Below are 27,197 nucleotides of genomic sequence, written 5' to 3'. Positions count from 1 at the left end.
TTATCCATAGTTAACAATAGTATAATAGATTTTTCCTAAGCATTTGCAAATGTACAGAATATGGTAAGGAACTTTATGCATATGACTTTTATAATGGCCATAGCACCTGGCCATAAGTGCTGTAGTGTCAACTATATAGACTGCCTTTGTGATAATGTTAGCTTATGACAACTAACGTGGTGGAACATGACATAGTATTCTGGGGTTTTAACAGTATCTTCAGATAATTATGTGTTTTGATGCAATATTATAGTACTGTATAATGGTATTGCATTAAAACACTGTGAATAAGCTCTTTTCAAGTAAAAACATGGTATTTTTAAATTTATATTATTATTTTTAGTGTGATCTAATTAAGGGAATCACAAATTAATTTTGAAGGGAAGAACCAGTTATACACATAATATATGATGAACTCAAACTCATTTGTGTCCCTTTTCATAGTAGAATATGCAAAAGAATTGCTAACAACCTACTTTCTTTTGATAATGTTAGTAGTGAAAATGAATCTCGAATTTAAAGACTTGGCAGAGAAAGAATATGGTTTTTCCTCTTTAAAGCCTAGCCTAGCAGTATTATCTTTCTATATTACTCTCTAAAATCCAGTAGCAGCAAATTTTCTATAATTTGTATGTTCGCTATAGCTGAAAGTAAGAAAATCTGAAGTAGCTGTATGTATCACAACACAAGCTGTTGTTTATGTTTTCACAAGGGACAATAAATAATAGTTCAGAGATTGGTTGATGGCATCTAAGGAAGAAAATAACTAAAAGGAACATTCAACTGAAAATGCTTAAGTTTCATCCTAACTTCCTATTCATTGGTGTTTTTTAGAATATGTTTTTTTATGTGTCACTTGTGGTTAGGCAAAGCATTCATATTTGGTGTAGTGTCATTAAATTAGTCATCTATAACTTTATACAGAAGACATTTTTCCTTTCACCCATTAAAAAAGGTGGTGGTTCAATATTTTAAAATGTAAAATTTCATAAAAATTAGGTTTTTACTTTTCAACTTTACTTATTTACTTATAAAATCAGTAAGTAAAATCTGCAAAATTTTAAGATAAAAAATAATATTGAATGTAAATAATCTAGTGAGGTTTACCAGAAATATTACAAGAGTCATTCAATAAGTCCTTAGAAAATTATAGAAAAACTAGTTTTTTGGCAAATATTTTAACATTTCTCAACACAAGCTCCTTTTAGTTCTATACATTTTTTAAACATTTCTTAAGCTGTCCAAAAAATGATTTCAGAAGTTATTCAAAATAAGCATTTGTTTGCTCAATAACCTCCTTGTTTGAAGTGAAGCGTCAACAGCCAAGTCATTTTTTTAAAATTCAGAAACAGGGAAAAGTCACTAGGGGCAAAATCTGGTGAATACGGTGGATGCTGTAATGTTTCAAACTTCAATATAGTTATTTTTGCCATCGACCACATAATTGTTCTTATTGTCCTCATTCATCTCGTAAAAATTTGGCTGTCTAACAATTTTTATGTAAAATTGAAGTAACTGCACCTTGTGATACCCTTGTAGCCTCAACTATTTCGCGCAATTTAATTCATCAATCATTCAAAATCGTTTCCCGGATATTTTCAATCATTCTGGGAGTGGACTTCTACTGGTTGTTCCAATCAAAGTTTATTTGTAGATAAACAGCCATGTTTAAACTTGTTTACCCGATTGTAACCCAATTCTCCATTATTATAAACAAACAAAAGTTGTTCACTTCAGTCGTCATCAAAATCAAAACTATTCTTAACTTAATCCATTAACCTAGCAGAAAACTAGTAGATTGTTTGATGCATTAGTCTTTTACATGGCCAAAATTGCAGTATCCTATTAAATCTGTTGTACTAATTTGTCAGAAGTTGTAACTTATTTAACTTAATTATTCACAAAGGTTTCAGAATATTTTCAAACTAAGCTATAAGATTTATGTTTTAATTATCAAAACCCCTTTTTGTAAAGTAAAAGTCATATAAATCATGTATAAATGAACTATTTCAAAAATTAATTCTTGGGCTGTACAAACTTTTTATTTTTATTATTTGAGAATTTAATGATAAAGTAACTAATTGTACAAATAAATAAAGAATAATGCAAACATATTTAATTTTTTAAATGTTTTGTCAGTATGTACACCTCTTAGATTATGATTCTTGCAGTAAATCTGAATATAAAACAAGAAGTCCTGTATAGTACTAGATAAATAAACTAACTCTCTTAATTAATATTTAGTATGTATACAAAATGATATATTGTACCTTTTTACATCTAAACAGTGTAAACTATTTCAGTTGAATAAATTAAGTGCAATCAAAAAAGAGTTAAGTGTTAATTTTTTAAGTGTTAATATTTTTCAGATTGAAGACATTTGTGATAAAGGACCTAAAGAGCCATACCAAATTCCTGGGTAAGATTTCTTGTAAATAATCAACTTGATAATAGTTATAAAATACACAAAAATTTCATCAAATTATTTCAAATCAATCATTTTAATTTGTCATTAATTCTTACAACCATGTTCTACATGTTGATGTGTCTGTCCATCTGCCCTATATCACCTTACAAATCCTACTTCTGTTACAATACAGTGCAATCTCGCTAATCCGGCAGTATATCGGGATTGGTAGTGTCAGATTGCCGAAATTGCCGGATTAATGGATGTATGGGTAAAAAACATACAAAAAACATACAAATGTACATTGAAATTCATTAGAAACCAGTTAAAGTATAGTTTAACATAAGTAGAACGCAAAAGTACAATTGGAAAATAACTAAATACACAATAAAACGTACACAATAAAAGCAACTGACGAGTGACTAGTGGCGGCGCGGCGGGCAGGTGAGTCTTCCGTGCTTGCAGTGACATGAACCGAAGGGCATTGACCGACCCGTCATCGCTCGCACAGTGCCGGATTACTGGACGTGCCGTATTAGCGCACGACCGGATTATAGAGACTGTACTGTACCTGATCCTTTGTATTATCAACAACATTATGGCAATAGGCCAACCGACCATGATCACATTAACTCTTACCATACTACATTGTGATCCATTCATCCCTGCAAAACAATATGAACAATGTAGTAATCAGCTGACTTGCACATAGTCTAGGAAATTGGAGTCAATTTGAATTGTATTAGCTCACAACCTATAGTATTCATATGTATTGAAATCAATACAGGTGAATCTTTTAGAAAGTTGAGAACAAATGTGGTTAGGAAGGGAAAGTGTATATAAAGAGAAAAGAGTTGAATAAAGGAATGTTGCAACTCACCGAAGTCGTCTTAACCTGCCACACGCACAGGACGGTACGGCTGAGATGTCTCATCCTCCCAAAAACCTGCCACAGGGTCGACACACTCTCTATTTATACATTTATAGTTAGAGTAGAGTAAAGCACATTTCACACTCAGGATCCTCTGACATCAAAGGGTAGGAATATCCAATAATACAGGAATCTACATCAGTCCAGGGTTTCGAACGACGAACTCCACAAAATTTAAAGCGGATCAAGGAAAAACTAGCCAATGAACATGTGTTCGGCTCAAAACGTTCAACGAAACAGATCCACCACTTCCTGATTCTCATTATGGGGCAGAACTTGCCTCTGTTCGCTCAAGTGATGTCTTATGATATCATTACAATCTATAGGGGTAAGTCAAATACGCTCAGCGATCAAAAGAGCAGTCATCTGATTATACATGAACATCTACATCCAACTATCCAGCACAGACATCCTGTGAGTATTAATAAATGAAAAATACAAATGTAGAACAAATTGATCTAAACAGTGAAATTTTATTTTATACTACAAGGAAACAGAGTTTTAAATATTATACAACAGGAATTTCTCCTAAGAACGATCATCAATCATCAGCTGCACAGTTTTTGTGGAGGTCAAAATGAAAAGGTTTTAAAAGGATTAAAAATATGATCATTTTTAAAATTGTTATATCATCAAAACGCAAGATAGCGATATGTCACCACTTTCAGCCCAATAGTAGTAATATGCATATAGTTGATGCCGATTGTAAATTTACATATGCGTCTTATGGTTGGTTTTGTCAAGCTAAGAAAAATATGATCTGCGGAAAATGTTATTGCTTCATATTTTTAACCTTTTTGATTCCCTCACATTTCAACCCACATACAACAAAACTAGCATAGCTGACAATTGATCCTTTCTTAAGTAAAATCTATCGCTTTCAAGAAAAACCATATGTGCTTATGCAATGCGAATTGGTTCTTGACTCCTGGACTAACAGGTGACTTCTACTCTGAGCTACACCATCCCATCTTACCATGTTAAAACAATTATAAATAATTAATAATAGTGGTTTCCAAAAAAGCCTTTCTCTGATTTTCCACTACTGTTACCCCAAAATAAAAATATTCATGTTGAATTGCTTAGGGTGGTTATGTATTTTAATTTTACTGTATAAATTGTTATAAAGCCTTTTCATAAAAACTCTAAATAGTATGCAGTTGTAATCTAATTACTGTAAAAAGTTTATCACCACTAATATCAAAATACTGAGCATATTGCTACTGACATTGTCAATACAGTCTGTAAGTAATCAGGCTGAAGGATAAAGCTAGTAGCTACATTCTTTTCACACATACAACTTTTGAAAAGTTAATGATTTGGTGATTTTTAGAGAGTGTGTTTTAATTTGCCTGTTTAGAGGAAGGTACACGATATCTATAATATGGGCATTAAAGGAGATTACAAACACGTAAATAGTTATGGATATCACAATTCATTTGAAGAATATCTGAGGTCATCAGACCAAATTCATTTATATTGCTACCTTCTCTGAAACAGTTGTCTTACTAATACATATTTATAATGTGCATATAATTAAATCAGGTACTGCTAGATATATGTACAGTTAAATAATCTTTTTTCAGATATGCAGGTCATGTACCAACTTTGCAATTTCGGTCGGGAGGAACTTATGGGGATGACTCTCACAAAGCCCTAATCTCAAGAAGTGACCAGAAACCGATTTCAGTCAACAAGGTATTTGAATAAATAACAAACTTTCATCATCCCTTATCATTACAAAATATTTATCAGTTGTTTTTGGCAATCAATCAACTATATCAAGTTTTTATTTCACCATTTTATAATGGCCTGAACATAATAAACCAGCTTTAATGGTAACCCTATCTCACTAGTCAATCACATTATTGGATATACACTGCCTTGGCTCATCCCTATCTGGTTATCCTAAGTGAGATCGAGACACACTGGACATGTTGGCAATCCTATCTCACTAGTCAATCACATTATTGGATATGCACTGCCTTGGCTCATCCCTATCTTGTTATCCTAAGTAAGATCGAGACATACTGGACAAGTTGGCAATCCTATCTCACTAGTCAATCACATTATTGGATATACACTGGCTTGGCTCATCCCTATCTGGTTATCCTAAGTGAGATCGAGACACACTGGACATGTTGGCAATCCTATCTCACTAGTCAATCACATTATTGGATATACACTGGCTTGGCTCATCCCTATCTGGTTATCCTAAGTGAGATCGAGACACACTGGACATTTTGGCAATCCTATCTCACTAGTCAATCACATTATTGGATATACACTGGCTTGGCTCATCCCTAGCTGGTTATCCTAAGTGAGATCGAGACACACTGGACATGTTGGCAATCCTATCTCACTAGTCAATCACATTATTGGATATACACTGACTTAGCTTTGACCCTATCTTGTAATCCTAAGTAAAATCAAGACACACTGGACATGTTGGTAACCTTATCTCACTAATCAGTTGAGTTTTTGGATATACATGTTATGTTCTAAAAGTAAAGGAAATTTTCATTTTTTGAACAAAATATTTATTTATTTGTCTACATTAATGTTGTCACCTTCAAAATAGTCCCCATTAGATGTTATGCACTTATGCCAGTCTTCTTTAAAAAATATACATCAAAACACTTCTTAAACTTGATCTTTATGATAACCTTTTGCTCTTTGAGTGATGCACTTTTAATGTCACCTATACTACTTGTAAAACAATGGTGCTTTAAGGTTCTCTTTATTTTTGAAAATAGAAAGAGGACACAGAGCGTTGTCTGAAGAATATGTAGACTAGGGATTCTTGAACAAGCAATGCAATGTGAGCAGGTGCATTGTTATGGTGCAAAAGCCATGAATTGTTTTGCCACAAATCCGGGTGTTTTTTGGATTGCTTTATGCAAATGGTGTTGAACATGTAGGTAGTACTCCTTAATGACAGTTTAATCTTGTGGCAAGAATTCATGCCCCTTGAATTCATGAACACTATGCCCCTTAAATCATAGAATACATTGAGCATAACCTTCACATTTAACTGCATTTGTTTAGCCTTTTTCAGTTTTGGCAATCCCAGAATGGCTCCACTGGGATGATTGAGCCTTAGTTTTCATGTCATATCCGTAATCCCATGCTTCAACATCTGTTTTAAAATGTTTCAGTAAATCTGCATCGTCATTGACTTCAATTAGTGACTGACTCCTGAGCCACTTCTATTTGCCATTGTTTTGTTCAAAATTCAAAAATTTTGTAACAAATTTTACTGCCACATGTTTCATACCCAAAACATATAAAAAAATTTCATGGCATGAGCCAACATGATCAGGGACTTCACTGATCATAATACGGTGATCATTCATAAACCATTTCTCCCACTTTATTCATGTTTACATCGTAGTTGATGTGCTGAGGTGTCCTGAGTATTCGTCATCTTCAATGTATTCACTCATCTTTGAAACGTTTATACTACTTGTAAACCCTTGGTTTACTCTTAGCAGACTCACCATAGGCTTTTGTTAACATTTCTGACAATTTGTTAAACTTTATTTAATTTTTAACACAAATTTGCTAAAAATTCTTTAATAATTTTTTTTAAGAAACAAAAAGTCCTGTGTGCATAAGACACACCTATCCTTAGTTGATGCATCTTAAAAAGTAAACAATAAATACAGGTGTAAATTTTAGTATACTTCAGGAGTATGAGTACCAACACAATAAAAATGTTGACAATCGGACTCTCCAAACCCATAAAACTTAAAAATTCCCATTACTTTTTGAACAGATCTTGTACACTGGACTTGGCTGTAACCCTGTATTATTATCGGTGAGATCCAGACACATTGGACAAGTTGGCAATCTTGTCTGTTTTTCCAACTAGTCAGTCATGTTATTGAACGTACACTGACTTAGCTACAACACTACGTTATCCTAGGTGATATTCAGACTCACTGGACATGTCAACCCTATTACTTGAGTCCTCAACTTAGATTAAGAATAATACTGGCTTCACTATCAAACCTTTCTTTCTATGGCCTAAATCCACCTATAGCCAAAAGCATATGTATTAAAAAAAATTAAATGTATTTATGATATACTCTAAATAAATTTAGTGATAGACATAACAGGAACTCAATTCTTTAATAGTATTTATTAATCTTTAACAATGTTTCTTTATGATGCACACTTATCAGTTGTTTGAAATTTCATTCCAGAATGGACATATTTGTCCAACTCCTCTACATGAACCTTATCGAATTCCTGGGTAAGTTAACATATTAAAAATATTAGAGCGGTAGAGAAATTGTCTATTTTGTTATAGTTAAAATCTTGATAGTGACAAAAATGCGTAAGAGTTATAGATACTTCTAATATAAAAATTTTTTATTACTTAAAAAGTTGTAAATTGTATCTAAACTTTTGTCAACTATGTACTTAACAAAGCAAGATGGACCTTGACAATAGATAGGAACATAACAATGGTTATTAAAATTACGTGTATTTTTTTTAAAGATCCACTAATTTTGTAACCCCATGTGTACCATAATAAAAAATGTGGAACCTTTAATCATGTTTAGAACTGTAATAAAAAATGTTTTGTGTGGTAAATATAGTAGTCCTTTAATTTTGAATAGGGTTGTTTACCCTTATGAATTATACTTCTAATTTATAATGGAAGAGCATTATTAGTATTTTTACTGGGTTTAGATTTTTTCTGAATCTTAATTGGTTTTTCTTGTTTATGTATCTATGTAATGAGTTTTAATACAATGTATTCATCATAATATCCTGAATTCTTTTCTTTTTTCTTAGATTCCCAATATTTTATTATCAAACAGTTTAGTATATTCCACATTTACTATGTATTTACATTCTTAGAATGAGTTACCAATTAGTAAAATTAGACTAGACATTTTTAGTAAATAGACCATTTGCCGTGATGACTAGTACATAAATGCTTTGCTTTCTTTTAACACATTTCAGTTTGTCTACAGTTATACAGGTCATGTACCAGGCTTGAAAAATATGGTGGGAGGAACTTATGGTCAAGACACGCACAAACTTCTTTACTCCATTGAGTCTTATCCAAATAGACAGGTAAGTTGTACAAAGTGTATAATTTGTTAACATTCTCAAGTATTAATTAAATAAACTTTTTCCTCCTCATTAATACTATATAGCAGGGTTATAATTTTCCTTACAGTCTTGGAATGCTATGATGAGAGCAAACCACCCGTGATAATGAAATGAAATGAAAAATGTCTTTATAAAAGAGGCGGAGTTAGGGCTGTAAAGCCCTCTATACCACTCAACCTCATATCATATACAGTAAATTTACAATAATTTAATATAGAAACATGTAAATTGTTAATATACTTATACTTTATAATAAAATTTAAACAAAATTGCTTTAACTAAAATAACTCATGTACTTAAAAATATAATTCTTAATGTAAGATTAAGAAAAAAAGCTAACAATGTAAAAAAGAATAATAAAAAGAACAATAACACATTCAACCACTCCAAACACATTGTCTGACCTTACACATGCTGCAAGCACCACTGACTGTTACTCCCACAGGCCTCCAGTAGCAAGTTCCTGACCCCCATCCTGAAGCACGCATGACCCTAAATACTTCTAGTAAACGGCCTATTAAAAATTGTTGATTCATGAATTGGAACTGATATTAAAGTGACTCCCCTTCTAGTAGGTCGTTCACAAATATCAGAGATAAAATTGATGTGATGGGACAGATAAATAGGAGTTTTAGTTTTGATAACTGAATGTAGAGTGGAAAGAATATGGAATTGGTGTAGTTCTTGAAGCTTCATGAGTGATAACTGCTGAAAAAATGGTTTAAACGTGCTCATGACATCTGAGATAAAAATAAATCTAATACAATAATTCTGTGCTCACTGAAGTCTGTCCGATTGCTCAACAGTCAAATCACTGATCACAGTGTCACAGTAGTTAAAGTGTGGAAATGTAAGTGTCTTAACCAGCATCACCTTAATAATGAATGGGAAATACAAAGCAAATTTCTTTAAACTATGGCATTTCTTTTAGCATTGGCATTAAGATGTATATTTGAATACCTTATGATTGTAGTAATATCGTTTATGTAAAGTGAGAATAGAAGGGGCCCAAGAATGGAGCCTTGTGGAACACATAGCGTAGTAGTTTTCCAGTCACACATTTTATCCCTCTCCTTCACACATTGCCAATATCCAGTGATTTAAGACTCTCATAAGAATTTGTTGAATACCAAGATCTGATGAAAGTAATGCTTGAACAATTTTAAACTTAGAAATAAACGTATCTTAGAAGTATCTTGGCTAAGTTCATTGGCAAGCTCGGTACTTCATTCCAATATGTTTTGTTTTACATTTACGTTCAATTTTTTCAGGTCAACCTCAGTCCATTCAGATTGACACGAGTGGTTGATGCCAGAGGGTAAGGGACATTTATGTTTCTAATTCTTCAAAGAACAAGAACATTGTTTTTTGAATTGTTTTTATAGTATCATTTTTAAATAAATTATTTTGAACTTGTTTTTTTTTTTTTTTTTTTTTTTATTGCTAAGCAGTATGTAATACAGAAAATTTTAAGTAAATGGTAATTTCATTATATGGCACTTTCAATTCTTGTTTCTTATTTAATTGTTTTTTACCATTTTAGGTGGGCCTAATTATTAAACACAACAAATTATAATGCATAAGAATATTAATGAATTCAAATTTTGTATATGCATTTTTATGTGGCTACATAGCATCACCAGTACACAGGATATCTGCTTTCTTTGTTGTTGGATATTTTTGAGAACGAAACAATTTAGTATTTAGGCAAGGACAAACTTATTGTTATTTTTTATCATCTGTGAAATTCCATTGTTACCTACATAATTTTAAATTAATTTTATTTTAAGATTGTAAATAATAATGTAAACCTAAATGTAAGAGATTGGTTAAATGCCTTCCAATTAAACTGTATGAAGAAAATGTTTGCTCCAGAAACATCTAAATATTTTAATCTAGTTTAATAGTTGTATATATATATATATATATATATATATATATATATATATATATATATATATATATATATATATTAAATAAAAGATGCCATTCAAAGAATTCACATTTCCAAATATTACTTTTGCAGGTGCTAATAATTGATTTAAAATGTATTTGAAACTATTTTTCTTCTAAAGTAAACTCATTTCTCTCACTGTCACCAAAGTATCTATGAGTTTTAAAATTTATTGTGGGTTGCTTGTAAATATTTTGATTTATCTACATCTCATACATAAAATATTCACATACCTTATAATAAAGTAACAAAAAAAGAACTATTACATGTAATACAAACCTTGATAGTAGAATTTGGATCACTTGAGGTTTAAGGAATCCAACAAAAAGTAAAACTAAACAAAACTGTGAATTAGAGATTTTTATATTCTACTGTTAAGTAACTTGAAACTACAACTGAAAGGATGAACATGTTTAGTACAAATAAATTAAAATGCAATATTGAAAACTAAATGACTTGTGAAGATGTAACAAACTGGAGCATTTCGGAAACAGTTTGTTATCATGCGACTTGTCTTGGTTCTAAGTACCAAGGTGTATTTACAAGTTGCTCAAATTTAGTCAAGCTTTACATTAGATTTTTGTAAGACTAGATGTTTTGGACAGGTTAGACAAGAATACAGATATTATATAAATCGGCCTACTGCAATCATCCTCAAGTATGTTAGATACTCTCATTCAATAAAAGTTGTCAAGATGGCAGCTATTCACATTTTGTGACAACATTTAGTCTGTTAAATTACAAAATATAGACCAAAGAATAAAATTAAAGACGTAGGAATAATTAAAGAGTTTTCGTACTTGTATGAAAATTTTGAATCAATCTTCAAAACTTATTGCATGGTTTAGTATTTTATTGTAACAGCATACATGAAATCAACTCTTCTCCCCGGCTGTGCAAACAGGGATATTTTATGAAGATTTTGATTTATTAAACTTAGATATCATGTTTAGTTAAACAGTTTGAAGTGAACAAGAGTCTAGCTTCTAAAATAAATTTATTTTGTGTAGTTAAATAATTTGGAGTGAACAAGAATGTTGCACCTCAAATAAATGAATTTGGGATGTAGCGAAGGAAGCTGAATAGACTTGAACAATTATAAAAGTATTGACATCTCCAGAATATTGCCTTGCAAAGCAAAACTCTTGAAATGGCTGATACATAGTTTTATGACACATGAGCATACAGGAGGAGTGCAAATAACTGATTGACACAAAAGTAATAAACCAGATATATTTATTAAAAAATAAAAATAAAAATGTCTTTAACGTCAAGGAACCAAGAGAGAGGTTCAAACTTTCCTCAAATTTTAATTTTACATAATTGAAAAAATAAATGTGATCAATCTTACTTTTTAGGTTAATGATAATAAATAAATAAATTATATTTTATAATAATAATAGATACACTGTTGTATTTAACCCTTTGAGGAGTAATGTTGGTATGTCACCAGCAGCAGTATCCACAGGAGTAAGCTTAATATGCGTAAAATTAAATTCAGAAGTTAAGAATTTTTTATAAAATGCTGACTAAGGCAGTTTTATTTATTTAGAAAATCAATATTTCTAATATGCAATGATTTCATTTTGACTTCAAATTTCACACATTATCACACAGTAATTTCAAAAGATTTTCATAAGAATGTGTAATTTTTTTGTGCTAAGAGTTTCCAACAGATACTATTGTAGATATTTAGTAACACAAACAAGCATAATATGTTTTACGATTTGTTACAAACTAGGACTGAGGTAGTTGGTATTCTGCATGCCATCAAGCATTGGTAATTGGTAATTGGTTATCAACAGCTGAGACAGAGTGCATACGTAGGTTAGAGTGACCCCTCATATCATTAAATCAGCCATGAGGATACTTGTTGTCTTCATTATTTGTTGGCTTGACTGACACTTGTCAGGTTGATTATGTCAGAGTTAAAAAAATATAACTAAAGTCTGATGGCTCGTTCCCTCCTCCCTCTTTCACAGATAACCGTTTACCTTTAATAATAGGATGAAAACCATATTCTCATACAATATGAATTAAACAACAGCTTATTCGTCTTACTGTAAAAAAAATTACTTGTATATCTTCTTTTAAGTCAAACTAATAAATACCTGTTAGTATATCGCTATTTTCAAAGAATGAAACCAAATTATGACAGTTCAAGAGAAGGAGGAAGAATGTGAGCGTTACTTTCAAGATTTTTCTAATCTGATGTAATTAAGGAATTACCCAAGTCTTGGTATTAGGACTGGTAATGTTTGTGCTCTTTAATTAAACCTCCTAAGCAGTGATATAATCATATATGCTAATGAACAAAATAACAGATCTGGATGTAGCTGTTTACGTGGTTTAGATTACAGCATGAAGAATGACACATTAATACCTTCAATGCAGCTCTATACTGAGTAAGAATGGACATACGCATGCAACCTCTGCACCATTTATTTGTTGATTAAAGAAAAATAAAGAACTTGTTTTTGGCTCAGAACCCTCAAACATATCAGGTGTAGACCAACCACCTTGAAGTGGCCCTTGTAAATACATTCATGGAATAACCACTTTGACTTTTGGTTTAAAACTTAATAACACTTTGTACTGAGAAAAAAATTAAAGTCTAGGCACAAAGAGGGCACAAGAATAGTGTACTATACTTTCTTTGATCATGCATTAGGTGTGATCACAGTTGAGTCCTTCCATAAAAACTGAATCTAAAATAAACTTTTTACCTGTAACTATACTTTTTCTATGATTCAAACCAGATGGATTATACAGTACTTAAGATTGGTATTCTCTGACCTAAAGACAATATCTGAGAATGTTTTATTTCCACTCTAAATTATCAGTATAAACTTTTGTTTATTATTCATTAAATAAGGGAATGCATAAACATAATTTTGAATTCTGGGATGTGTTTAGTAATGATACCTACTTAAACTGAATACATGAATTAAGACAAGGAAAGTTTACTAAGGTAAATAAATCAAGATCATAGGATTGTGTCATACTAAAGTTAAAATAATATGCATGTATCAATAATTTTACAAACACACGAATTCTTCTATGCCTCAATTAACCTCCTTTATAACATCGGAAATGATTTTATATTATAAGGAACACAGTGTGAATTTTTATTTACTTTAACCATTCCCACATGACAATTGATATATCTGTCATAGTAGAACTGTTCCAAAATGTAGCTAACTGATGTACGGTATCCATTTTTATATTTAGAAACAGTTTTAATAGGTAGTTCACAAAATTCCAATAGAGCAAAGGAGAACATTTCATGGACACTTCTATTGCATTGTATTTGTGTTACCAGCTTTGTTTGCATTTTCAGAGGAAGAGGATAATAATAATTGACATAATTTGTGTGGACCATTTGCTCCACCTTCTAAGTAGGTAGAGTAAATGTCCTGCCTTGACATACAAAGAAACATCAAATAGTATTCTGTTGTATTTTACTCCACCATTCTATAGATTTATTGAAATTTAAATTAAATTTGAATAAAAAACTATATATTTAACTTTAAGTTATTTAAGCACATTTTTAGGATTTGCAATTTTTGTGTTATGTATTAATTTAAAGTCTTCAAGCCCAGTTCTGATGTACAGTGTTGTGTAATACAAATTCAAGTAAATTAATAATAAATAATAAAATTACAATCAAAGATATTACAATTTAAATATCTCATTTTTCCCTTTTTTACTTTTTTGCCTATTTTGTTACATTATTAACAAAAGATAAGAAGTTATTTTAATAAAATTAGGTTAATATTCAAATAATTTTAATTTTAATTCTGGATCAGTATAATCTTAGGATTGCAACCAAGTACACAAACTGCTATAAAGAAATAACAATTAGTGTGCCTATTACTATATGACTGTTAGATCATTCAAACAGAACAAATGAAACAAAATAATTTGAAACTTAATTAAGAAACAAAAAAATCTTACTTAAAAATTTCGAAATATAACAAAACGTCTGCCAAAAATCCTAATTTGTTTCTATTTCTTTTATATATTCCAAATTCTATTTTAATTTTTAAATTTTACTATCTAAATTATTTGTATTTTACTTGTGGATTAAAAAGTTTGTAAATATAAAAGATTTGAATGATTTATACTTTAGTTTTATATTTATTCATATATTTATCTACTGAGAAACTTTTATACTTTTGGTTTTAGTCATAAATCTAGGAGTGAATCTAATATCTTCAAAAATCCTTGTCACAGATGTTCATGCTACTTAAAAATAAAATTATGAACTCAACTTTCAGAATGTAACTAACTTTACACTGCTGAAGGAGGGGAAACGTACAAATATGAGTAGGGGTTGGGTTGTGAAGAAAAGGTATCCTCTAATAACCTTTGAGAGAGCAAGATTAAAAACTTATAATTAATAAAACTGTACTTTTAATCACTATTTATACTAATCCCTATAAATATTAGATGTTAACTAATTATTAAAATGATTGTTGATTAATAAATACATTGTGTTTAAATTATTACAGAGATGGCAATGACGGGAGAGGAGAGCTTTGGGATCAAATAGATCAAAACCAAAACAGCCACCACCAATACTCTCATAAAACTGGTGAGGTATGCTTGTCGTAATAACTACTAAACATACTGGACGGTTAATATCTTTATTTAATACTTTACAAAATTTATTTTGTTATTCGTAAGCCCAAATTATTTTGTTGAATTATCATGTTATGGCTATTCCTCCCTACTTACTCTTTTTAACATGGCCTTATAAGAATACATTGCGATTAAAGTACCAGTAATATCTTTCTTTATATAGGTTAAAGAATGCTGTAAAATGTACACACTTACACTGTAAAATTTACAAGACTAGCAACATTTCTCAATGAATAAACATTTTTATTTAGATATTTACTTTAAATTTTGTAAATTACGTGTTACAAAGGCAAGAAAGCTGATAAAAAATTCAAAATATTAGGTTGTAATTTGTTACATGAAACAATTCTCCATTCTTTTTAGAAAACCGTGCATGTTCACTAATTGTACGAGTATTTTAAGATCTTTGTGACTCTTCTCCTAGTAATCATAAGAAGCCGTAAACAAAAATTCAATAAGATTTTCATTGTCCCATTGCTAGATAAATTAAAAAGTTCATCTTGTTACTCTTTTTTTTGAAGTTTTTATTGTGCTCTTAGGACAAGAAGCTGAGAAATTGCATTTGATTAAATTAATTGCACAAGTCCTAAAAGAACCTTTGTGCTGTTTTCTAAGTGACAGGATATTCTGAATGGGTAGGGGCCGCCTTCTGTTGAGATACATGAGGAAGTATTTTGGGCATTATCTCAATTTATCCCCTTGCACCATAATATCTCGACATTTGTGGTTGGTGGTGCGCTGCTCCTGAACATCCATAAAGAGATATAAGTCACCCATCGGTTTTTGCTGTACCCAGTGTAGGTTCAGTTGGAAGGTATGAACCAGCTAAAAGTAAACCCTCCTAGACATCTGAGATATTAGAAATCTGTTCAATCTCTGCATGTAAATGGATTTCTTGACCACCGAATGTTAGAAAATAGCTCTGTTAAATATGCCTGAAGGTGATTGATATATTTTCTAAGGTATTTCTATTATTAGCTGATCAGGTAAACTTGTATCAACTGATGTAATTGACTGTTTTAGAGTGCAAAAGTTTGTGTTAAATTTTTGTTAAATAATTAAATTTCTTGTCACTAACATCTGACATTTTTTCACAGTAGTACTTATTTTTTCGTTAACTAGAAATATAACCACATGATTCCCTTGTAGACAGTTATAGGATATTTAAATGATCAAAAACATCAGCTAAATAGGTGTAAAGTTGAGAGAAGTCAATCAGAATGTTATCATAACTGCTGCCACTAAGGAAGATATGTATCTTGAAACTAAGCTCAAAAAATGTGGTCAATAAAGCCAACAGATGTGAAGAAGTATGGTTACTACCAGTTTTCTACAATAAAGAAAACATTCTTGATTGAAGAAGCCGGGTTTTCTGTAATTGAAAATTGAGGACTTAATAGCTTTATAGAATATAATTTACATTGATTCTGGTAACTACTTTGCTACAAGAGCTTCACAATTAGTACAATAGTATGTTCACTTGGAATTTATATGAGCCTGAAGACTTGCTTTATCACCAAACACTTATTTTGCCCATCAGTAAAGATACACCTGTACACATGTTCTACAAGTACTTGTACTAGTATGTTTCTTTTAAAACTTATCAAGTTCTGTACATATGTCATGGAGAGTTGTGTCACGTAATTGACATAAAAAGTGAAAGTCTTCAAATAATTACTTTTATCAGATAAAATTAAAGTGTACCATATTATCGGTTTTTTATTTCTATGTTATCATCTTACATCTCAATTTACAAAGCTAACACATATAGTTAATTTTGTCAATAAATTCAGTATTACTTGCTAAATCTACAATTCTCCTTTGAACAACATTGTTAGATAACAAAACTGTACTTATAAGTTTAGCAGCTAAATCATCTATCATTATCTTGCACAATAATACAGTCGCTGGTTGTGACCTACAATTTCGTGGACACTAGTAGAGGCCGGTTGTAAACTATTTGTGTAGATGTTTCCAGGTAAATTGAGTCACAAACGTTTATGAAAACTTCTTACTACTTAGCAAGCCACATTAAATTAATTAAATTTCTCTGTAGAGCAATATTTAAAAAATGTAAAATACTCCTGATAATAAAGCACAAAGGGTCTTTTTATATTGTTATTAAGATTTTTTATTAAAAAAAGTTTACCTCTTTTGTTAATGTGACAAAATTAACTATGAGTGATTATGCTAACTTTTGAAAATAATGGTATATTTTGAGTTAAAATACAATATTTTTCAATCAATAAAATTATAAAAACTTGAACAATAATTTTACAAATACATAGCTAAAGTGAAAAAATGCAACATAAGGAAACTTGACAGTTGTCTAAAATATTACATGACAATGTTTATGTATTTGTAGATCTATCTATTTAGCCACCCTCTTTATTATTTATATATGACTTTTGCCAAGGTCTGGAATCTTGTCACTTGCTTATGACAATGTATAGTTCTGTGAATATTTATGGTTAAAAATGATTTTAAAATAAAATAAAATAAAATGAAAAATAAAACTTTCTTGACATACTGACATTTTGCATCTTAACACTACTTTACACATGCTTATCTGTCAATTTCCTTGACTTGCTAATAATTATTTACAATGAGATGAAGAGTGAAATAGCAAATCACACATGGATGTTAAACATTTGAATACGAGGTGTATCTGGAAAATAAGTACCATTTTTTTATGCCTGTATGAATGCTACAATCGTCCCTCATTAGTATGTATATATTATTATTGTGTTCACTGGCTTTCATTTAATTGTTTTTTTCCGTTTACTGTGATGAATTTCAATGTATTCATGAATTTACCAACTGTAAGGTTTCTTTTGTAATTTGTTTTTGAATGCAAGAAACAATTAAAAATTCATTGTTTGAAAATTTATTAAAACCTTAATGAGAAGCATGAAGTCCTTGCCGAGTTTTATATGGGTTACTTTAGTATTTGATATGGGGATGAGGACAAAATTCATTTTTTCAGTTGTACTTTTACTTATAAAAAATCTATTCTCTGGCTTAAAATATTCTTAAATAAAAAAAAAATAAAAGTTTGTTTTCCTGACAATTTAAAGCCCAAAACCCACTTGATGTTTAAAATGAAAAATTTCTTGTTCAATGGAAAGTGTAGAGTACTGTGTATCATTGGTCAACCATTTGTATCGGAGTAAAATAACACTATACCGCTAAAAAATGTGAAGAAGTCTTTTATTGTCAATATTCACTCAAAACTGAACCAAATATGTACAAAATACATAGTATGTCGAATAATAATGTTTACATATATATATATGTGTGTTTACATATATATGTGTGTTTACATATATATGTGTGTGTGTGTGTGTGTGTGTGTGTGTGTGTGTGCGTGTGCGTGTGCGTGTGTGTGTGTGTGTGTGTAAAAATCCTGAATTTTAATTTATTTATTAAATACTTTCAAGAGTTGTTTGTATATATTTAATATAATATATTCTAATTTGCAAGATAAACTAAAATATTAAAATGGAAGTAAAAACAATAAATTTCTAGTATTTTTTTTACATTATACCATAGTTTTTATTATATTTATCGTTATTAATATCAACTTTTCCATTTTTAGGAAAGACACTCTAGAGCAACACCTAACACTTACGAGAGACCCAAGTAAGTTCAGTTAATACATCTTAACATTATATACAGTAATACTTGTATTCAAACTTTATTAATTTATTAATCATTAACATTTCTTCTATTTCCTTTGAACTTAGATCTTTTCCTATACTTTTTACAAAGAATTGTACATATATATTTGTACATATATTTGATATTTGTACTGATATTTGATACATGAATTCGTTGATACTTACTGGTATTCAGACAAAGGGTTGTACTCAGCTTTGGCAGGCCCTAGAAAAGGTATTTGGCCGGGCTCATCACACTCCCCCTCCTCCGTTATCCAGTTGATAACATCTTATATTTTGTTAATGATAGTGATTAAGGTGTAATTGTAGTTATTAGAAAGAGGTATCTTGTCCGTCAAAGCGGTCCCTTCAAAAAGACATGTGGGGGGCCCAGCCCGGGCTCCAGTAAAATTGTTCGAAAAAACCGGTCTGTGTTCAGATATCAATAATATTTTCGATACTGCCTATCATTGCACTCAATTCTGTTACCAGTCAGCTGCGTGTATTCACAGAAGGCAGCTGGTCGGCATTATGCAAATTACTGATTGCTAAAACGTGTTTTGTTGTAGTTCGTGTATGAAAAGGCATATAGATAATCAGATGATATAAATAATGTTTAGTTTCCAGATTGTATTCCATATGTGCCTATGATATTGCATAGCTGCACATCTGCTGTGTCTATGTGCAGACATCTGCTTCTTCAGTAAAATAAAAACGGACAATCAGCAATTTTTTACCTCTTATTTGTGTACTCAGGCCCGTTTTACCGAATAGGCACGGTAGGCACGTGCCTAGGGCGCTAGGCAATTGGCATTTTTGGGGGGGCGCAAAAAATTGAAAAACACATTGCCTTGGTTGTATCTGCATGCATAATCATCAAACGGACTTTTTCTAGGCTGTCTTGAGCTGATATGTGAATTTGATCTATTTCTCGCGAAATACATAGCAACACATGGTAACAAAGATAAATGTACACTTATACACAAAGGCAAATACACTTATTATACCTTTCGTCTGAAATTTGCAGTGAATTTATTGAGATTATAGGCAAAGTACTGAAACAAATCTTAAATGAAATCAAGCAAGCTCGCTATCTCTCTTTAATCATAGACTCCACACCTGACGAGTCACACACAGAACAATTGGCTGTAGTACTGCGGTATGTTTCATTGCCCAATGCTCGCACCAACGAACGCCTGATACAACTCTTACCAAGTGTATGCCACAAATCTAGAAGTTTTGAATAAGCAACCCTCAGTTTACTAGAGAAACTTGAGCTGGATGTCGATAACTGTCGTGGACAAACTTACGACAATGCATCAAACATGTCGGGCATATACTCAGGTCTTCAGGCAAGGAATAACAGCAAAAATGATCTTGCTGACTATGTACCAGGTGCAGCTCATTCACTAAACCTTCCTGGGTGTTTTGCTGCCGATAAGGCGTGTCCAGATAACACACAATATTTTTTACATTCGTATTAGGGCTGTATGCTTTTTTTCTCGGCATCCACTTACAGGTGGAACATCTTAAAAAGTCACATTGAAAAGAGTTACGAAGGAAAATCAAAGAAAGATTAGAGAAAGCTAATGGTAAAACCTCTGAGTGACACAAGATGGTCTGCTAGGGTAGAGCTTTAACAATAAGTCGACATGAATTAATTAATAGATGCTCTTGAAGAGCTAAATAAAGCCGTTCTCAGACACTATAAACACAATGCACAGAGTTTCTGAAAACACGTGGAAATTTTTAAACCATATTATTAACTGTGATCTGGGACGAAATTCTCGAGACAGTTGATAAAACAAGTAACAAGTTTGAATCTTCAAAATCAAGATTTATACATATTTGGTTCTACAAAGGAACTCGAAACACTATCCTCGTTTTTGAGGGAGAAGAGAGATTTATTTGATGATGTCGAGTCCAAAGCATTGAAACTTGCAGAAAAAGAAGAAGCTGTATACGACAAAGTAAGAAAAAGAAAGCTATTGCCAGATGAAAAGAAGGGCAGAAGCATGGAAGAAACATCTCCTCGAGAAAGATTTTGCACTGGGGTGTTTATGGCCATTATTGACAACATAGCTTCGCAGCTCAACAGAAGAAGGGAGGTCAATAAAATCTCGACACAAGATTTAATATCTTACAAAATTTAGAAGAGAAAAATTCCAAAGAGGTGGCATGTGAAGCTAAACTGTTAGGAGAAGTATACAAGCACGATATTGATGGATAAGACTTTGCCCAGGAATGTAACTATTTCAAACAATGCATGGTCTTGGAGAACCTTTCTAAGATCAAAGATATGTACACCTACATAAAATCAAACGAATTGGAGAATACGTTCCCCAATTAGAAGGTCGCTCTCAGGATATTTCTAACCTTACCTGTGACGAACTGCACAGCTGAACGTAGCTTTTCAGCTTTGAAAAGAGTGAAGTCAGAAATTAGATCATCAATGGTTTAATGACTTATTGTTGCTGTGCACTCAAAACGACATTACTTTAAAATTAGACTAACAAACATTATTGACGACTTTGCAATACGGAAAACCAGAAAAAAAAACTATTGCATGAATCTGTAGTCAGTCTAGTGGTAAGCCAACAAACCAAAAATAATAAAAAGAATATGTGATTAAACGAATACTATAAATAATGTAAATACTTCAAATGTAAAGAAGGGAGAATGGGTGTAACAGGTATGTTACACAAATTCCCACCAGAGGCCAGTAGAAACTTCACGGCTACCGGTTACCAGTCCGGTCACGGCGGGTCCATAAGTGGTGGATAATGGGAAGGCTCTCGAAAAGAATCAGGATAATTTGTAAAGGGACGTTAAGTCTAAAGTCCCTCCCAAACCAAAACTGGCATTTCAGACTAAATTAAATTTATGGGGTATAGGTGTTATGGTAGGGCTGGTGGGGGGGGTTTCGTAGTCAGCTGGCAGGGGTATATAAAGGGGCGCAACTCTTCGTTGTGCCTAGGGCGCTGGCAGAGTGTAAAACGGGCCTGGACTGATGTTAACATCTGCCACGCATTTTGGAAATAGATTGCACCCAAAACGACGTTACTTTAAAATTAGACTAACAAACATTACTGACGACTTTGCAATACGGAAAACCAGAAAAAAAACTATTGCATGAATCTGTAGTCAGTTTAGTGGTAAGCCAACAAACCAAAAATAATCCAAAGAATATGTGATTAAACGAATACTATAAATAATGTAAATACATCAAATGTATAGAAGGGAGAATGGGTGTAACAGGTATGTTACACAAATTCCCACCAGAGGCCAGTAGAAACCTCATGGCTACCGGTTACCAGTCCGGTCACGGCGGGTCCATAAGTGGTGGATAATGGGAAGGCTCTCGAAAAGAATCAGGATAATTTGTAAGGGGACGTTAAGTCTAAAGTCCCTCCCAAACCAAAACTGGCATTTCAGACTAAATCTAAATTTACGGGGTATAGGCGTTATGGTAGGGCTGGTTGGGGGGGGGGGGTTCGTAGTCAGCTGGCAGGGGTATATAAAGGGACGTAACTCTTCGTTGTGCCTAGGGCGCTGGCAGGGTGTAAAACGGGCCTGTGTGTACTTATATGAGTATTCCTCCATATGAATATATATATATATATATATATATATATATATGTTTATAATCAAACATTTTTTATCATGGTTAAGGGGTTAAATGATTTTTAGAATAGTTTTAAATGTTTGACTGGCCTCTTCTACTCTGATATGTTTTAATAGTAACAAAACTATACTTGTTACAAGCTATAGTTGTATAGAAAAGTCAAAAAGGCTATAAAGATTCAAGGAGCTCATCTTTTTCTTAACAGGCAATACTAGTAAAACAACAAAAGTTGTGAAAAGATTTTCTAAAACCTGAAATGTTAAAAATAGTACTTATTTCTTTTCTTATAATACAAATTTAAAAAATCATGAATTTTTGTTATATTATATTCTATCTTTTTTAGTACAAAATAAGTGTGCTTCTATTGCTTAGTTAAACAATGAAAAATACAGAACCTACATGACTGGCCTTTGGTAGTAGATGAATACAGTTATACAGTATGATAAAAAAAATCGTCATACATCACATTATTAGTATTGTAAATCAAATAGTGTCTTCAATTTGTGTTGGTATATTGCAAAATATGTTTTATTTTTTATTTCTGGCTAATTCTTGTAAAATAAGCATCTATATAAAAAACTGATATACAAACTTAAAATAAACTGACATAATAATCTTTTATTGGTTTTTAGAGATCTGTGTAGATTAACAATACTTAAAGTAATGGGGGAATGTATAAAAGTGTAATAAGCTATTTTCAGAATATTTTATTAGCAAAGTAGAACAAATAAAAACAAAAAAACAAAATTATTGTGGATTAATTTTGCCAGCGATATTTATGTTAGAGTGTAAAACAGAATGAGTAAATAGCTGTTTGGATGTTATAGAGAACACTACTATCAGCCCCAGTATAAATACAGAATAGCAGACACTTACGCCACAACAGCTGATCTGACGCTTGTGGACCCGTGCGTCAACCAAGAGAGTAAAGTTATTGTCTCAACTAGAGACCTTGATGATACTCAGGTAATGTAATTGTGTTACATCACTTTTGTTGGAAGTTACTTTTAAAATTCAGGATATACAAAAATTTCTATTATACATATAACATCTATAATCAGTTTCTTATTTTTAGTTCAAATCTTTTTCAATAAATAATGTATTGCCATTTAGGTTTTAAACAGTTCCTTTAGACACGATCATTATGAATATGGAGCGCATATAATAAAACACTTCTGGATTTATGGTAAAACTATTTTAATTTTAACTGCCGAGGAATCGTTGATAACTAACAGGTTACAATGGTTCCTAGGTGGAATTCACCTTAGTCAGTGTATTAAACTGCTGAAAGAAAGAAACACTTCTTTATTGAGGCGAAATTAGGACCATATGGCCCTTTCTTACATTTAACCTCTAAAAGAAGAGAAGTAGTAAGCTAGAAGTTAAGTAGTAGCTGCTGAGAGAAGTAGTAAGTATTTTCCAAGACTGCCTTTATCAAATTATTATTTATGCAACACTTAATCCGTGTGTTTCAATCAACAATCAACAAATAAGCTAAAAATCTTCAATACTAAGAGGTTTCCAAACCTTGAGTACCATCAATTATTTAGAAGCAGTAAAATATAAACTAACCATATTTAAGGTACTACCCATAAACGTTCCGTTTAAACTTACAATTTAACATATAGACTTATTTATTGATCCTCATTAAGCTCTATTTAAGAATTAATAATTATGATGAAACATTTCTGAGCAAATAAAGTCAAAGTCAAGTTACCCATAAGTCTGACTGTGACGTAGGTGGTGAGAATGCAGAATAATCCAAACAATCCGACATTGCATATTTGGTTCCTGGTTTTGATGGTACGCATGTATAACATTGATCTATCTTCTGTTGTAGGTGCTGAGAACACAGAATACTCTGGAGGAGAGACATCGCCCAATGGTTCCTGGTTTTGATGGTACGCATGTATAACATTGACCTATCTTCTGTTGTAGGTGGTGAGAACATACGAGGGTAATTCGGAAAGTAAGGTCCATTTTTTTATTTAAAAAAAACCACAACAGATTTTTTCAAAAAATTTGTTTTATTTGATTCCTGACATCAATCACTATTTTTCTACATAATTTCCACTTTTGTTCAAACATTTGTCATAACGATCTACAAGTTTTTGAATTCCGGTGTCATAGAAGTCAGCCGCCTGCGACGATAACCAGTCTTGTTAACCACTTTAACCGGTGACGTCGAGTGACGCCACTCCATCGACTGGCGTTTCGTTTCTGGGTTTATGTGTGAAACCCATGTCTCGTCACCCGTCACAATGTGGTCTAAAAGGTTATCACCTTCCTGATGATATTGGATCAAAAATTCAAGAGCAATACCCATTCTTCTTTTTTTGTGTTCCTCAGTAAGCAGCCTGGGAACCCCACGGGACCAAAATTTGCGAAAATCCATAATTTCAGAAACAATTTTAAACAATGTGCTCACGTTTGGAAATTCTATTGCTAATGAAGAAACAGTGAATCGCCGATCTTCACGAATGTTTTCATCAACGGCTTTCACCAAATCTTCGGTGATCACTGACGGCCGATCAGATCGTGGTTCGTCATGGACATTTTCTCGTCCATCTTTAAAAGCTCTCACCCACTTCCGCACTTTGCTGTCACTCATTGCATTTGGACCGTACACTTCATTTATCTGTCGATGAATATCCGCTGCTGAAACGTTCTTTGCTGTCAAAAACCGTATCACAGACCGTATTTCACAGTCGGCGGGACGTTCAATAGTTTTAAACATTTTAAAAAGCCACAGAAAACAGCAAACTACAACGATTTCACTGCAAATGGCGTCGTTCTGCGCGCAATGCATGCCGGGAATCAGGGCACATGCGCATTTCGCTACTCTCTTACTGTTAGTCTGGTTAACGCGAATCGGACCTTACTTTCCGAATTACCCTCGTAGAATACTCTGGAGGAGAGACATCGCCCAATGGTTCCTGGTTTTGATGGTATGCATATATAACATTGACCTATCTTCTGTTGTAGGTGGTGAGAACACAGAATACTCTGGAGGAGAAGGTACAAGATACTCCTTATGTTAATCAACCATTCAGACATCGCCCAATGGTTCCTGGTTTTGATGGTATGCATGTATAACATTGACCTATCTTCTGTTGTAGGTGGTGAGAACACAGAATACTCTGGAGGAGAAGGTACAAGATACTCCTTATGTTAATCAACCACTCAGACATCGCCCAATGGTTCCTGGTTTTGATGGTATGCATGTATAACATTGACCTATCTTCTGTTGTAGGTGGTGAGAACACAGAATACTCTGGAGGAGAAGGTACAAGATACTCCTTATATTAATCAACCACTCAGACATCGCCCAATGGTTCCTGGTTTTGATGGTACATATTGTATATATATATATATATATATAAACAACCACTACATTCATAGTATTAACTGTAATAGGGAATGGTGGTGGTACATATTACCCTTGCACAAGAGATAAGTTAAATAAAACATGTTACTCATATTTAAATTTTAAAACCTTATTAAAAGAATATAATGGAGTAAATTAACTCAATTAAAAATATTATTCTTCATTGAGTTGTAATTTTTCCACCAGATATAACAAAAGTTCTAAACTATGTAGACTCTTTCCAGAGTATTTATTCAAAGTAATTAAATAATGTAATTAAATTTTAATATATAAACTTCTGAATAAAAAGTTGCATAGAAAATTATAAATGTTAAATTGGAAGATTTTAATAATGCTGAAACACAACAAAATACATTATTTTAAAAGCTACACGATATTATATGCAAAAAACCAATTAATTTCTGCCTAAACAAATTTATTTGTTGCTTTTTTACTATTTTTCCAGAACACCGGATTTACTCTCTTTCATTACACTGCAGAATGGTTGAGTCGAATTCACCTATGCTGGATTGAAAATCTCTTCTTTAGATTATGTACTATACATGACCTATGATCAGTCCAGCACTCGATCTGTTATGCTAAGTTTTCTCATTTATATAAATTTTAAGGAACTCAGTATAATTTTGGGCTGAGGAGAATAGCTGAGCCAACCTAGGTTGGCTGGTTTTGCCCAAGTTTAGTCCTTTTGTCTAGTAATCACTCCAGTCCTGAACTTAGATCCTTGCTGCAGAAATTATACAACATGGGCTAAACCTGTGCATACAATTCTAACCTATAACTAAAGGTATAAATAGTGTCTTTAACCTTTACTATATCTTTAATTTGTTTGTATTATTTTTTTATGTTGATTTAGAATTCAATATTAATTAACTTTCAAATAAATAATGTAATAATGAATGCTACATTGTTGAAAACTATAAGCTATCTGAATAAACAGTTTTAGAGGTTATCAAATATTTTTTTAATTTGTAATTCAAAACTCAACATTTGGAAAATCAGCTTCTGCTTGAGTTATCGACAACTGGTTTTGTATACCTCTCTTTGTGTGGTACATTGAACTTATTGTCATTGTTACAGCATTTATTGATGCCTTGAGGGGAGCAAGAGGACAACGATATGAATTCACTCATCACTCTCCTGAACACATTCAGTTACAACAACAAATTATTCTACAAAAAGGAAGAATCAGGGTAATCTTATATTTAATTACTTTGTATACAAAGTCACATCAGTAACAATTGTACTAAAACAGCTTTTGTTTGTTATTGTTGAATTGTTTATATATAAACTAGATAAAAACTTTTAAGACACAGCAATAATACAGGTTTAGAGTAATCTGAAAAGGTAAAGTAAAAAAACTTATAAACGTTGTATACAATTTTTTTAATTTTCATTTTTAAATCATTGAAGTATTTTACTTGGTGATGGCAAAAACATGTTGGTGACTCTATAGTAATAA

General features: G+C 31.9%; 1 protein-coding gene across 2 annotated transcripts in view; it reads left to right on the top strand.

Annotated features, from left to right (window-relative positions):
* The window catches only part of LOC124359493 (UPF0605 protein CG18335), a 39,239-nt gene that overhangs the window by 4,204 nt on the left and 7,838 nt on the right, over positions 1-27,197 (top strand). For both annotated transcript variants that reach the window (XM_046812264.1, XM_046812263.1), the window contains exons 3-12: positions 2,370-2,419; positions 4,925-5,036; positions 7,547-7,596; positions 8,327-8,429; positions 9,740-9,786; positions 14,937-15,024; positions 18,665-18,708; positions 23,178-23,316; positions 25,604-25,700; positions 26,816-26,928. In XM_046812264.1, coding sequence (XP_046668220.1) covers positions 2,370-2,419; positions 4,925-5,036; positions 7,547-7,596; positions 8,327-8,429; positions 9,740-9,786; positions 14,937-15,024; positions 18,665-18,708; positions 23,178-23,316; positions 25,604-25,700; positions 26,816-26,928 — 843 coding nt within the window. The remainder of the gene's footprint in view (positions 1-2,369; positions 2,420-4,924; positions 5,037-7,546; positions 7,597-8,326; positions 8,430-9,739; positions 9,787-14,936; positions 15,025-18,664; positions 18,709-23,177; positions 23,317-25,603; positions 25,701-26,815; positions 26,929-27,197) is intronic.

The sequence above is a fragment of the Homalodisca vitripennis genome, chromosome 4, assembly GCF_021130785.1.
Source record: "Homalodisca vitripennis isolate AUS2020 chromosome 4, UT_GWSS_2.1, whole genome shotgun sequence".
Classification (NCBI taxonomy): domain Eukaryota; kingdom Metazoa; phylum Arthropoda; class Insecta; order Hemiptera; family Cicadellidae; genus Homalodisca; species Homalodisca vitripennis.
This window is presented reverse-complemented; position numbering and strand designations above follow the sequence as displayed.